The sequence below is a fragment of the Vidua macroura genome, chromosome 7, assembly GCF_024509145.1.
Source record: "Vidua macroura isolate BioBank_ID:100142 chromosome 7, ASM2450914v1, whole genome shotgun sequence".
NCBI classification, from domain to species: Eukaryota; Metazoa; Chordata; class Aves; order Passeriformes; family Viduidae; genus Vidua; species Vidua macroura.
The window spans coordinates 17,622,646-17,637,055 of NC_071577.1; the positions used below are offsets into that span (position 1 = coordinate 17,622,646).

The 14,410-nt window shown below is 36.2% G+C and overlaps 1 protein-coding gene across 5 annotated transcripts in view; it reads left to right on the forward strand.

Annotated features, from left to right (window-relative positions):
- Positions 1-11,303, forward strand: part of SESTD1 (SEC14 and spectrin domain containing 1) — a 48,387-nt gene extending 37,084 nt beyond the window's left edge. For all 5 annotated transcript variants that reach the window (XM_053982723.1, XM_053982725.1, XM_053982727.1 and 2 more), the window contains 8 exons: positions 422-616; positions 1,227-1,341; positions 2,491-2,650; positions 5,269-5,350; positions 5,672-5,794; positions 6,692-6,883; positions 8,695-8,816; positions 11,068-11,303. In XM_053982723.1, the coding sequence (XP_053838698.1) occupies positions 422-616; positions 1,227-1,341; positions 2,491-2,650; positions 5,269-5,350; positions 5,672-5,794; positions 6,692-6,883; positions 8,695-8,816; positions 11,068-11,197 (1,119 nt within the window). In that variant the 3' untranslated portion in view covers positions 11,198-11,303. The remainder of the gene's footprint in view (positions 1-421; positions 617-1,226; positions 1,342-2,490; positions 2,651-5,268; positions 5,351-5,671; positions 5,795-6,691; positions 6,884-8,694; positions 8,817-11,067) is intronic.
- The last annotated feature ends 3,107 nt before the right edge of the window (positions 11,304-14,410 follow it).

Genomic DNA, 14,410 nt, shown 5'->3' on the forward strand with positions numbered 1-14,410 from the left:
ATGTCACTGAAAGGAGCACCTGGATTGTCCTGTGAACAGCTTTTTATAATAACAGATCACTTGGCAAAAACGATCTTTTGTTTCAGTAGACCAGTACAGACATTTAAGCACTAGAAATTTGTTTTAAAATGGTGAAATTCCTTTTTTGGTGGAAGTTTGTGCTGGGACTAGGAGCCATGCATTGAACTCTTCCTATCTTTCTGCACTAAATTTCTTATACTATAATGTGTGTATTAACATTTACTAAGCACTTTATTGAGATTTGATTTAAAATCAGGAATATTTTTTCCTTCTCTGTGAGATAGTGCAATCTGTAATTTTTCAATCTGAGTATTTATTAGCCTGCAGTTGGATGTGTACCATTTAAGAGAAATAAAATCATATTTGGCATTTTTAATTCTTCATCTTCTTGTGTTTCTAGGAGTGGTTTGCTGTTTATGTTGAGCTTAATCAGCAGATAGCAGCTCTTCTAAATGCAGGGGATGAGGAGGACCTTGTGGAATTGAAAGCATTGCAGCAACAGCTGAGTGATGTGTGTTACAGGCAGGCCAGTCAGCTGGAATTCAGGCAGAACCTATTACAAGCAGCACTTGAATTCCACAGTGTTGCCCAGGATGTAAGTGTTTCTTTTTATTTTTTTTAAGGCACTGTCAATAAATGACTGCCTTAGTATTGTAAATGTTGAATACATTGGAAAAATATTCAGGGAGATGAGGGGAAATATAATGTCACTTGGAAAATGCTGTACATTGTCATTTACTGTAATTGAAACACTGAGAAAATTGGCTCCCCCTTGTTTTAGGAGGGAGGTACTTTGTAATATGTCTTACATTTCAGTAGCATTTGAAATAAAAAGGTTAGTAGTTGAAAAGTTACTTTTTTGCCCCTCTTTTTTTTTTTTAATTTAGAGGCATGTGCATTGATTGGACTGGAATTTGTTGTACTTTTCATAGTTTCTTTTTGTAAAATGGCATGTTCGTATCCTATATTTTTCTTAAAAAATAAGTAGAATCTTGGCTTCTACTCTCCCACCATTTAAAGATATGTGCTCTTGGATTTCTACAAAGCAGATGGCTCATTTATCTTTCATCTTGACTTGCATTTCCTGTAGCTGCAAAGAGAAATTTGAAAATGACAAATTTCCAAACAATTAGAATATTGTAGACCCAACCATCTGAAGTTCAAACTTCTTTTTAAATATCAGCATTTATGTTCTTACATTTTAGTTGTCTCAGCAATTGGATGGTTTACTAGGAATGTTGTGTGTGGATGTAGCACCAGCAGATGGAGCATCAATTCAACAAACACTGAAACTACTGGAAGAGAAATTGAAAAGTGTTGGTAAGCAAGATATTTCTGCATTTCAGACATACACGTTGTAATGAGTGAATTAGAGGGGGAAGAAAGAGTGTTCCCTTTTTAAAAAAACACCAAAAAAGCAGGGGAAAAGATCTTATGACTTGCGATTCCTCACTATGTAATGTTCCACTGAGCTACAGTGGGCGACTTATGCCATCTGCTGTGTGGTAGTTTTGTCTGGGGAACTGGTCTGGAACAGTTATCTTTTAAATGTTTTACATCTAATATATATATATATATATGTATATATATTTGTTATATGCCATTATCATGCATTTCATCTGTAAACAAACTTCTTTCCCCCATTAATCTTCTCTAGTGACTTAGGATTATAGCGCCTAGACGATCTTTTTGTCTCCAGAACTGATGCCTTGATGATTAAAGTTTTATCCACTCCGTTTTAGAATGCTTGTACTGGGTGTTTTGCAGTAACTTTGAATGTATATGTTAATAAATGGCACATTGAAGGTTGTTACACTGTCAAGCATATGGAATTATTTCAGTTGGAAGGAGTCTAGAGTGATCAGCTTGTTCATTAAGTTGTGGGAGAAAGAGCTGCAAAGAAAAATAATTTATGGTAGAAATAGTTATGATTGCAGTACAAGAGTTTGATGCATAAATGAGATATTCCTTCAGGAAAACAGATAGTAGAGCTGCCAAATAAGAGATGTAACAGCAGATCCCAAGGGTTGACAAATTTCAGTGTAGAAAATTGTGTCAGCCATATCAGATGTATTATAAAATAGTAACTTCTGCCAGCAGTGGAAGAACACTTAGGTTACAACTGCTTAGCAGTGATAAATATTTTAGGAATTGCATAACTGTGTGGATGAAAGACATTAATTAGCTATGTATATGCTGAAAAGCTGACACGCTGTCAACTTCTATTCCTTTTCTTGTTATCTGCTAGGTCATAAAATACCAAAGCCTTAGTTCTTTGTTCATATAGACAAATGCTCGCTCAAATGTGAGTTGGAAAGGGTAGTGAAGGACATAGTAATGTCCTTTTCATTTTCCAGGTTCCAGTCTTCATTCATGTATGATTCTGTTGCATTTTCTCTCTCCATTGAGATAAAAACCCACCAAAACTCTGAGTGATCACTGACCTTTTTATTCCCTTTCTCTTATTAGACTTAGGCTTGCAGGGCTTGCGTGAGAAAGGTCAAAGTCTTCTTGATCAGATATCTAACCAGGCATCATGGGCCTATGGGAAAGATGTGACCATTGAAAACAAAGAAAATGTGGACCATATCCAAGGAGTGATGGAAGATATGCAGCTAAGAAAACAAAGGTAAGAACAACAATTTGAGTCATTAAGATTTTTGTGTATTAACAAGTCACTTTTTATACAATTTAGTTTGTTGTAAAGAACCCATTTTATTTTATGTTCAGTTAAGGGATGTTTAACAATTGTCATTTATATTTGTAATATATTTTAATGGGATAGAAACTTCCCAGGCTAATCTGTTGTAGTGCATTCCTAAAAACACAAGCACCTTTTGTATTTTGGGACTGGATGGAGTACTTGAATGCTTTCCTGTCCTTGTAAACGCTTCAAAGTGAGACATTCCTTTTAGATGGAGTTATGAAAATATGCAAGAGGTGTCTTTTATATGTTAGCAGTTTGAGATGGGAGTATAATATAATTACAGTAGTGGTGATGGGTGTAAAATAACATAATAAACAGCCTTTTTTATCCTCTTTATCACAAGCTCTGTCCTTTGCATATGGTATTTTCATTCCTGAAGATAGGAAGACAAATGAGGTGAGGGTACAAAATGGAGGCACAGATTTCAAAAGAGATGAGATACAGGACCATACAGGCACCCCAGGACACAGAGTTTGAGTTTTGGAAAATCATACAGAGTTGGGGATGAGGTTGGGAAAAATGTTGGAGGGAGGTGAATTTATAAGAAGGATGGACTTTATCATCATCCTCTTCCTCCAAAATTTGATTATTTATAATTAAAGATGTAATAGTACTGGATTTTCTGTGATACTGCCTTTTTTTTTCTACTCAACAGTGAGAATTAGATGCTATTGCCAGTATTACTGCTGGAAGCCCTGAGACAATGTAGTACTGTCCATAGAAAGGGCCTGACATTCAAGGGCATTGGCTGAGCAAAGAGGTGCCTCTAGGCAACAGCAAGGTCTAGTGAGCATCAAATTGCCCATTTTACAAATTAATTCCACTATTCTTAAATTGTTTTCTTAGGGAGCTTAGTGTAAGGAGCTATGTGTTTTGGTAGTGCTTAGAGAAAATACTGTTTTAAGTATGCCCTCTGAATGCTATTAATTTAAGCAATACTTGTGTTTAGAGGGCTACCTGCAAAAAGCTACACAGGACATGTCACTGTGCAGTAAAATGGCAGTGGGATTTCCATAGTGAGAAAAGAGATGTGCATGGGAGAAAGACTTTGTATACACAGTAATGGACTCTGAATCAGCTGTGAGCTCAAAGATGAACATTGGAAAACTTGCAGAAATTGCTTAAGTGTTCAAACACACAGGGAAAATCGAATAGAATGCCAAGAATTACTAGGAAAGGAATAAAAAACTGAAAGAGGAATGTCATTGTGTCACTGTATAGATTGGTAGTCAATTTCTGTGTGTTACACAATTCTGGTCCGTATTCTCAGAAGGGTTATAGAATTGTGGGAAGTCAGAGGACTAAAACATCAATAATGTTTCCAGACAAAGGTATGAAGCAGTTTTCAGATTGTGAATGATTAAAGAAGGTTATTTAGCCTGGATGAGAGACAAGAAAGTAAAAGGACTAAGTATTTCTCAGTAGGATGTAATAGTATTTTTGGTGACATTTAATTTTATTTTTTTTCAAGTTCTGTTGAATGTTTCTTGTTATTTACATACACATGTGTTGTAATGTTTATTTTTAGGGGCATTTTGCTGCTTTATTTATGATTTTGGAGCCTATAAACTCTTTTCTTGCATTATTAGAGCAGCTGATGTCCTTTCTGTGAGCATTGCAGGACGTGTAACAAAACGCAGCATGCTAACAAACTGTTCTTTGGAAGAGCTTATGTTTGTAACCAGTTTGGAAAAGATCATGCACACAGTCTTTGCATTTGCTTATAAAGCCAACTGTTGTTGACATTAGTAATTCCATTTGCACTGAGCAGGAGCATGAGTCTTGCTGTCTGTGTAATAGGCTCTGAAATTGAAGTGGAAAGCATTCTGCTAGATATATTAGTTTAGGTCTCATTGTGGAAAGAGAAGAACTTTCAACACTTTTGTTGAAATTCTGGAGAAAGAACTGAAAACTGTGCTCAACTCAGAACAAGATAATTAGGATCGGTTTTTATATCAATTAGATTTTGAAATGCTTCCTGACAAGTAAAGCAAAGAACATCATCATATAAGGGTTCAGATATTACCATCTATAATCAGCTAAAAAGAAAAAATGGAAAAATGTATTATCTTTTAAACAGCCTCATTGTATTCATCAAGAAAACATTGCCCCCAACAAACAGTACAATTCAGAATTATGCCAGGTTGAAGCCCACTTTCATCTAAATTTTAATAGGATAAAGTCTGTCTTAGCCACATAAGCCTCTGTTTTGCAGAGCTTACCAGTGCAGCAAGGTAAGGAACCTGGGATGCTGCTGCAAGACCTTGTAGCTGTCTCTGGTGTTACTGCCTCCAGCTTAGCCATATCAGGAATCTTGAAGATCATGATTTTGGTGACTTGGAGTTTTCAGTTCTATTTATTGCAAGTTCCTTATTGTTGTCTGTGGCATGAGGTATTTTGGCCAAGCTAAGCAGCTTTGATCGCCTTTTCATGAGTGCTTGTATATTAAATGTTTCTCACTTGAAAACATTGTTGTCAGTGTCAGAGTGCTTTGTGTCTGCTGTACAGGTGTTGATGAATCTTTCTGTGTGATGTTTAAGGTGTGAGGATATGGTGGATGTGCGGCGACTGAAGATGCTTCAGATGGTGCAGTTATTTAAATGTGAAGAGGATGCTGCTCAGGTATGGAAATACCTCTAGAATTTCATCATTCTGATCTTTGTAGTCCACTGGGTTGATTTATGGGGGCTGGTAGTTTTACAGTACTTTCTTTGCAACTTTCAAATGTAGTTTTATTTAGAGAATATGTACAGTGAAAATAAAGGATATAGCAATGTCTGCAAATAGTATATTTGGGGACTGCATGCATGATCTACCAGCTTGTGACAGCTCATTTAACTTTTTTTCTGTATCAAAAGTATATGCTAGTACTGAAGTAATGTCACCCTTCTGGTTTCATTTTTTTTAATGTATTAGTTTTTATTCTTTTGTCTTGTTTTTAAGGCAGTAGAATGGTTAAGTGAACTGTTGGATGCTCTGCTGAAGACACACATCCGACTGGGAGATGATGCTCAAGAAACAAAAGTTTTACTGGAGAAACATCGAAAATTTGTTGATGTTGCACAGGTGAAATGTGTTCTCTTTTTTTAAGCAATATGGGGTTTGTGCAGTTTCACATCTTCTCCTAAACAGAATCAATATCTATATGGACAGTCATTGAACAGCTGTCACTGGTCTTACTGGTTTGCCTCAATGCCTGAGTGAAGAAATTGATTGCTGAAGTTGGTGATGGGCCTAATGAGATGTGGCAGTTCCATCAAGAGCAGCAATGCTGCAGGTCACTACCTTAGTTAACCTTTACATAGGCAATGCAAACAACCAACCAAAGTTCATTGGCTTGTAAAAGATATATCTCAAACAGTCTTCAAAATAACTTTTGACAAGCTGGGCCAAAGCACCTGGTCAGATGTTTTGTCAGTCATTTACTGCTTTTAGCAGTGTCTAATTAGGACTTGTTAGTTAACAGATGTGATGTTTTCTAATTCCACCTGTTGCACTGGAATTTCCTCTTTTGATGAATAAGAGTTGATGATGACAGGAGGGTCATTTGCTGTTACAGTGATGTGCTTCAGGGCACCTGGATGCTGGCTAACCATAGACATGGTGCCAGTGGAGTCAGGGAGACAGTTCTCTCAGCAGTGGATATCAAGTATCCCTTGGAAGATCCAAACAGCTATTCAGAATTCTTGGGGAGCTCTCTTCTTTTGCCAGTGTGAACACTAGGCAGCAGCAGATATTGGATACTTTTTTTTAAAAGTGAAAGCACTGTTTGATCAGTACAATTTTATTCTTACTTTATCAGCATTTTCTAGTAGACCAGATTAGTTCAATGTACTTTGTGAACCTAAATTGTGGAGCTTCCATAAACTTGCCTGCTGTTGCTGCTTTAAGATGCTGTTTCATTGCCAGGTAAAGTGCCGGGTTTTTACATGCACTTACTCTCCCAACCCCTCCAACTTTTAGAGTACTTACGATTATGGGAGACAGTTACTGCAGGCAACAGTGGTCCTATGCCAGTCCTTGCGATGCACTTCAAGGTCCTCAGGGGACACACTTCCCAGACTGAACAGAGTGTGGAAACAGTTTACAGTGACTTCTGAAGAAAGAGTACACCGGTTGGAAACAGCTGTTGCATTTCATTCAACTGCTGAAAAGGTGAGTGTTGTGTTTTATTAAGAAGAAAAATTTCTTACCTGAGTTCAGGCAAACAAAATGTAAGAAATATGAAGTTGCCATTGTGTACATTTACCCTTTCTAACTATTTGTTTTTAAATGGCAGAAAGAAGAATTTACATGTATTTTTCCAACCATTAAATTCAGTACTTAATGTAATAATTTTTTATATAGCAGTATTGGTGTAGGACCTGCTTAACAAAAACAAGAACAGCACTCTTCAAATGGGAACTCTGATATTGATGATAAAGCATTTCTTTGTGTCTTTTAGACTGTAATTCTTAAAAGCCAGGAACACTTCTTTGTGCAAGGTATGATACAAAGCTATCAGGTCATTTAAGTTCTTTGGAGAGTTAAAGGTGTATTGCCCTTTAAGCTGTATGGATTTTGGATAGGATAACCTTCTCACAAACTGTAAATGAGGGCAGCTCATGCCACTTTAATTTCCACACATGCTGTCTTGTTCCATCTTGTATTTTGCTCCTGGCAGGGTTTGAATGTGCTTTCTTCCTGAGCACATCTCTACCTTGGTATGGTTTTCAGACTCCTATAACCAAATGTCTCACTGCTGCACCCAGTCAAGTGATGCACAAAGGACAGCCGAGGATGAGCAGTCAACAACAGTGTGATGAGGACTAATTGCTATTCAGTAACAGCTTGCTGAAGAGGAAAAATGTTGAGAGCTTTCAGATTTTAAATTTAAGACAATGTCCTTTAATGTAGGTCATGAGGGGTAGGGCCTTTCTGTTCACAGCTGCTTTTTTTTGTGAAGTGGTGTGTTTTATAGAATCAGTTTAGAATATGTATCTCAAATATTGATAATAAAATTGCATATATATGCAAAAAAACCCAAATCTTGGACATGGTAAAATAAATTCATTCTGTCATTGAAAGAGAGCATGGATTCAGAGTTGATTCTTTTGCTCCTTGGTTTTATTAATTTCTTATTTGTATTAGTGGAAGATACTTTGAATTTGCTGGCATTGGGAATTGATGGAGGTTCACAAAAGCAGAAATATATCATCTATGCTTCCAGAGATTTACCTGATACCAAATGAAATTTCAGTAGTGAACTCCTAGAAGAGTGGAATCTCTCAATCCATATTATGAGCATTCTTTCATTATTGCAGTAGTTAATTGCTGGGTTTAGGCTGTCTTGAGTTTAAAGAAAAGTAAATTAATGGCTGACAAAACAATGCTCTTGTTCAAAAACCTTATTCTCCTTTCACTGTTGGACATATGATTCTGTGTGGAAAATAGACTGTTAATATCCATGCTGCTTTGGAAAAATGTAAGAAGTGGCAGAGTGAGAAGTGGAAGAAAACAGAGTACTGAGTGCTAGTATTAGATTACAATCCCATCTGGAAAGACTTGTGTTCAGATTTTTTTATTCCTACCTGTTCTGTGCCAGATGTGGTTTTTAGTTTTGAAACCTGTTGTAAGGAGTCTTCATTGACCATGGTGTTTCCACTTTACATTACTGTCTTGTATGTTTAATGATGTTGGTCACTATTTTTATGCATTTCATATTTGTTGCAGGAATATTGTCTAGGAAGGCTACTTTTTATTCCCTCTCAGAAGTAATGTAAAACATTCTAATACAAAACACTGGTAGCCCTGAACTGTCTTCTTAATCAATATTTTCTTTTCTTGAATTATATATGTCAGTTGATCTCATGTAAATGTGTCAGTGGAAATGCCAAAAGAACATTCACTCTTACAGTTAATGGCACTTAAACTACATGCTATCCCTTGTGTACTTTATTCTGTATCTTCTTGCTTTTTTAAAACAGATTTTGCAGGAATGTCCAGAGCAGCCTGAAGCTTTTAATGAAATGGATCAATTTGATGAAATTGAAGCAGTTGGGAAATCACTGTTGGACAGACTAACAGTGCCTGTAGTTTATCCCGATGGGTATGTAGAATGGTTTCTAATGCCTTTGGAATAATGCTTTTAGTAAAGTTGTATAATAGTCTCATATGTAGAAGAATCCTGAAGGCTTATTGCTGAAATAGAAAAGTGAGCACGTTGTTTTTATGAAATCTGAAATAGGACTGTCTGCTTTCTACAAAAAAAATGGGAAAGAATTTTTAATGAGTATTAATGCGCTGCCTTCTTAAAGTAGTGACTTTTTCACACTGAATGATTATTAGATTTATGCAGTCTTTCCACCAGCACAGTATGCAGAAGTAACAGAAGAATGACCAGTCCCAGTCTCTTTTCCCTGAAAAAACATACCAGATGAGAATTACAGGATTTCTTTTTATTTATTTGCAATTCTATCTATCTAAGCCAATATTTTGAAGATAAATTTATATTTGATTTATTCAGTAAACAAAACAGTACTTCCCTCGAGAATTATTCCTATTAATTTTAAATTGGTAGTTCTCTTGAGCTACAAAAGCAAATTGAATTTGGAATCTCAGACATAATAAAACTCAGTTCTCTGTGTTTAATGATGTCTATTGTTACGCTGAGCTTGTAGTTAATTTCTGAGTGAGTTACAGCCAGGCTATGGAGCAAGTCTCTGGTGTGTAGGATGCTACACCCTAATGAAAAAGGTCTGAAATAAGTATATTGAATTAGAGGCTGAAGTCTTGTGAGATAACATCAGGCAACTGCATTAAGCATTACCTGAAGTCTACCTGAAAAACACAATTGCAGGAAGCTGGTCATGAAAATTTATTGTCGTCATATTTCCAAAATGCCATTTGCCTTCTGCAGTGTAGATTCTTCAATACAGAGTGCTAATCATGAAGATGAGCCCAGGCCTGAAGTAGTAGTGATTTTCGCTGTTCTTTCAATAGTGTGTTTGAAAATAGTGGAGGATTTTATAGCTGTGAAAAAAAAAAACAAAACAAACAAAAAAACTGACCAAAAACCAGAGTAAGAAGTGTTTCTTGAATTATTTTTGTATCGCTTCTGTATAGCAGATTCTAGTAACTTGGTAAAAGTAGCAACTGCTCAATCCTGAATATTATTTTTGACCCTTCTGGCATTTCAGTAGTTTTGCATATCCCCCTTCACAAAAATGGTGTGGTAGTTGTCCTGTATCTCAGGACTCCCTGCTCATCATCCTGGCATTCTGGTTTTGAAGTGTTTAGCAGATAGTTTGCAAAGGGTTTGCTCATTATTAGAAATAGTTTGAGATTTAAGAACATGCAAAATGTCATAAATTGTTGGAGGCGTTTTCATCAGCCTGTTCACCTCTTCAGACTTTTGCCAGTATCTTTCAGGAAGCTCAGGTCACTGTTCCCTGTCCTGCTCACGACTTCCGCTCTGTATGAGGAAATGCTGTGATCCATGTGCAGTTACGCAGTCTGACCAGTTACCTCCTCAAATGAGTCTATTCCTGCACAGAATAACTTTTCTGTCCAGTTTGGCTTGTCTGAAAGTCCTTTATCCTACTGCCATTTCCAAAATGTACAGCTTCTCTTCTTTGTAACTAGATTTAATACCTGTTCTTCTAAAACACATTTTCTGTTCAAACCCTCCCTTTGCTGACAGCTTGGTTAGTGGTTTGCCTAACATTTCAGTTGTTCTTTTTTCTATTTGAATTACACAGCCATGTGTTCCTTTCAGCTTGAGAGGTAGATGGCATAATTTGACAGCATGTGGTTGACTTAACATGTGAAGAGTCCTTTAATAATGCAGCAATTTTATGAACTCAGAATTCATGTATAGGCAGGTATCCTAGATTGTCACAGTATGCAAAATTGTCAGATGGACTTGGGGGAGAGCCAGAGAAGGGAGGTAATAAGGAGAGTTGAGAAGCATCTAGTTGTGCTTTTAGAATAGTGCCTTGCTGTTCAAATCACAGATTGGTTTGGGTTGGAAGGGACATTAAAAATCATCCAGTTCCAATCCCCCTGCCATGGCAGGGGCACCTTTCACTAGACCGGCAGTGTCTCACCACCCTCAAACTTCTGTTGAGAGTGTCTTTTGGAAATGAAAGGCTCATTGAGTATTTGTAACAATTTCATAAAAATTTGGTGTTGAGTCTTCCATCACTAAGTCTCCAAAGCTTTTTAAAGGTGGCTTTTAAACGACAAGAGGAAAAAGTGGCTATTTTTCTTACGTGCTTTGTGTTTTCTACTACAATTAACAGGTGTATTCATGTACTGACTTACTACTGATAATTTATTGTGGTTTGGGTTTTTTCTAGGTCTGAGCAGTACTTTGGGAGCCCAAGTGATATGGCTTCTGCAGCAGAGCACATCAGGGAGAAGATGAAGTTAGTTAGCCTGAAAAAGCAGCAGCTGAGACAACCAGAAGCCACTACCCCAGAGAGCTAATACTGACCTTGTCTATGAATTCATAACAGGACTTCAGTTTGTAATCCAGCATGTTGTTTGCATATTACAGAATTTGGTATAATATATTAAAATGCATTTCACAGCTGTTACGAGTCTCATCTTTTTTTCAAAGTAAATGTTCTCAGCATCTTAATACTGTACATCTATCAAGCCATAATTATTTAACATGCTATGAAACCATAGACTCCAATTATCTTATGAAAAGGAACTGTAAACTTTGCACTGAAATTTCCTGTAAAGCTTTACCTGACCTGTCAGCTGCTTCTTAGTTAGACAGCTGATGCAAGCTTTGAGTGGTGCTAATTAAAGTGTTAGAAGTTCCATATTATGAAACTAGTTCTTTGCTTCCCCCATGCCCAGGTGATGTAGTAATTTTAGACTGTAAGGAAAGTACCTGCAGTGTAGACTGTGGTAACCCTGTAATTTTAATTTGAAATACTTAAAAAAAAATCATTTTTATTGTGCCAGTATGCAACCTGCCCATCAGATCTTTGATATATCAAATTCATTAAACAGATGTTTTCCTATTTGTATTGATAATGTATTAAAAGCTGTTTGTGCTTAATAAAAATCATCTTTTTAAAATCTAAGATAAATTTGTTCTGGTCTGTATTTCCAAATATTATTTATGTTATATTTTTATGATAAATGGTAGTAAAAATAATTGCTCCCCCAATATGTTTAGAAAGTCTGTATAATTTTTCTTATACATTGTATAAGAAAATACATTGTAGCTATAAGGGAACTGCTCTTGAATATTATTGAATATTATTGATGGGTGTGAAAGTCCTGGCTATTTTTTTCTTTCTTCCTGGTAGCAGTACTTGCATAAAAGTAAGATGGTATTGTCATAAGTTAGTGTTATATTAATCATAGTTTTGTTCCCTTGTAAGACTGGCACATGTCTCCTGTGCTTTATTTCTAAGTCCTTTGTTTCCCTTTGAATGGAGAATCCTGAATAATGTGAATATCCCTGTTGGTACCTTTGCAGTTAAAGGTTTTCATGTAATGAAAGATAAATTAACATGAGGATCATAACTTAAAACCATGAGATTAGTAATAAAATGAAATTTATTCAGAGAAGGGAATTGGATTGAAACCAAATCAGCTGTGTACATGGCTTGGTTTACTTTTTAATCTTCAGGATGCAATCTGGATACATCAATTATTATATTTTTGAAGATGGTGTGGGATCTGACCATTTTAGAGTACTCTGTGTGGAACAAACAACTGTAAGTCTGAGAAATCTGTTATCTCACTATACTTTGTTCACAGTAAAGATAATGCTCTCTTTCTACAGGTATTGCTATTACTCTGCAGATTTTCCTGATGGATCTGTCTCAAATACTGTATTTACTTACTTTTCTTAGTTTTACGCCTTTTTTCCAGAGGAAAGCGATGTTTCAAATCAAGCCATTTATTAAAAAAAAAAACCCAGTAATTCCACATTAACGGCTTTCCTGTAAATTCAATGATAAAGGTATTTTTCCTCTTAGGGTGTTTTGGCAGAGGAAATAAATTTTTTTTTAATGCACATAATGCAATGTTAAAATATTACTTTAATATTAGTTTAGAACTAACTGAAGTTTTACAGACCTTATTTATAAAGAGACCTTTTTTGATACAGTCTTTTCAAATTCAATTTAGTTGTTTAATTGCATTTGAAAAAGCTGATATTATTACAGCTAATATTTGGAGGATATAAATTCATTTAGAAAGAACTGAAACATGAAAAGTATGCATATATTTAATATAAAGCGCAAACACATAAGTAAATTAATATAGTTATTAATAAGCACTGTGTCTCCAGTTCTGCAGCATTTGTAAATTGGATATGGTTACAGTAAATAATGGTCTGCAGTATAAAATCTCATTAAAATATTAGAGTAAGCAAGTATTACAAACACTTTATTTTCAGGTTTTTATTTTATTTTAGGGTTTTTTAAGTTTTTTTTTTTTTTTACTATGTTTAAGGACTCAATGCTGTATGCAAACCCAGGGCAGTATCAGCAGCTCTTCACTCATTCCTGTGACAGCTGCATGCACAACTTGGGACTGATGACTGCTCACCCCAGTAACCCTGATGTTAATTTTGGCTCAGTGTGTGTAGTCCAATATTGGCGCTGCTCTTATCTGTCCTTTGACATTCCTAGGGGCCAGTGGATCCTGACTTTCACCCCGTTGACTGCTTGAGTCTCCAGTACAGCATCTTGGGCTGTGCCAGCTTTTGCTTTGCCTTTCTGCTCTCTTCCTCTGGAATTCCTTGCCTTTAGGCAAATCAAGTGTCTGGCAAAGGGCTGTTTACCAGCACTCTGCCATTTGCCCACTTTCTATGTATCAGGAATGAGGGCAAGTAGTTTTCTAAGTCAGGTTGCACGAGAGTCTGCCAGGTATTTCAAATCCTATGAGCTCTGGAACTTCCTAGCTTACTGAAACAATGGAATAAATGTTTTCTGCTAATACTGCTTTTGAATGTAACTGATTGAGAGGGATTTTTGTGCTGATCTTTATTCTTACTCCATCCTCTGTGTTTGTACTTGGTACTGAACCTTTAGAACGAGACAACCTTTAATAGCCCACAAAGTCAATGAGATACAGATTTACTAAAAAGCAAAAAACCCTCTGCTCAAGTAATCCATTGTTACTTGTCTGTGCACTTACTACTGCGAAAAGAAAGGTGGCTCTACTTGTAGCTCTTCCTCTGCAATTTTTTTTGGTTGCAAAAATAATTCAAACAATGGAATTCCAAAAGATGCAAATGTTTCAGATTTTTTAAACAGAGATCATGTGCAGTGGAGGGTACAGTGCTGTAAGGTGTGAGATGGGGAGATACCCACAGTAAGGGAAGGATTGATTGTAAGGACTGTAATTGTTATGCCCCTCGGTACATTACAACTAATGACTTGGAAGTGATGGAGTCAATCCTCTTCGTAGTAATGAAATGAGCACTGAGATTTTCTGTGTTCCTGTTAGCCAAATTTGGATTTATTTGAAATATTTTAAAATATGACTATTTGTTGCTCTTGCTGATAATGTAATCCTGAGTGTGCAGTTTTGTGACAGTGAATGGAAAGGTGATCAACTCAGTATGTGCCATCCCTTTTTCCTAGGGCATCAGTTGGGCAGACTGACAGCCATAGAAAATGCTTATACCTACAAGCTTTTATTGCAAAATGTGTGTGGATTGTTGTA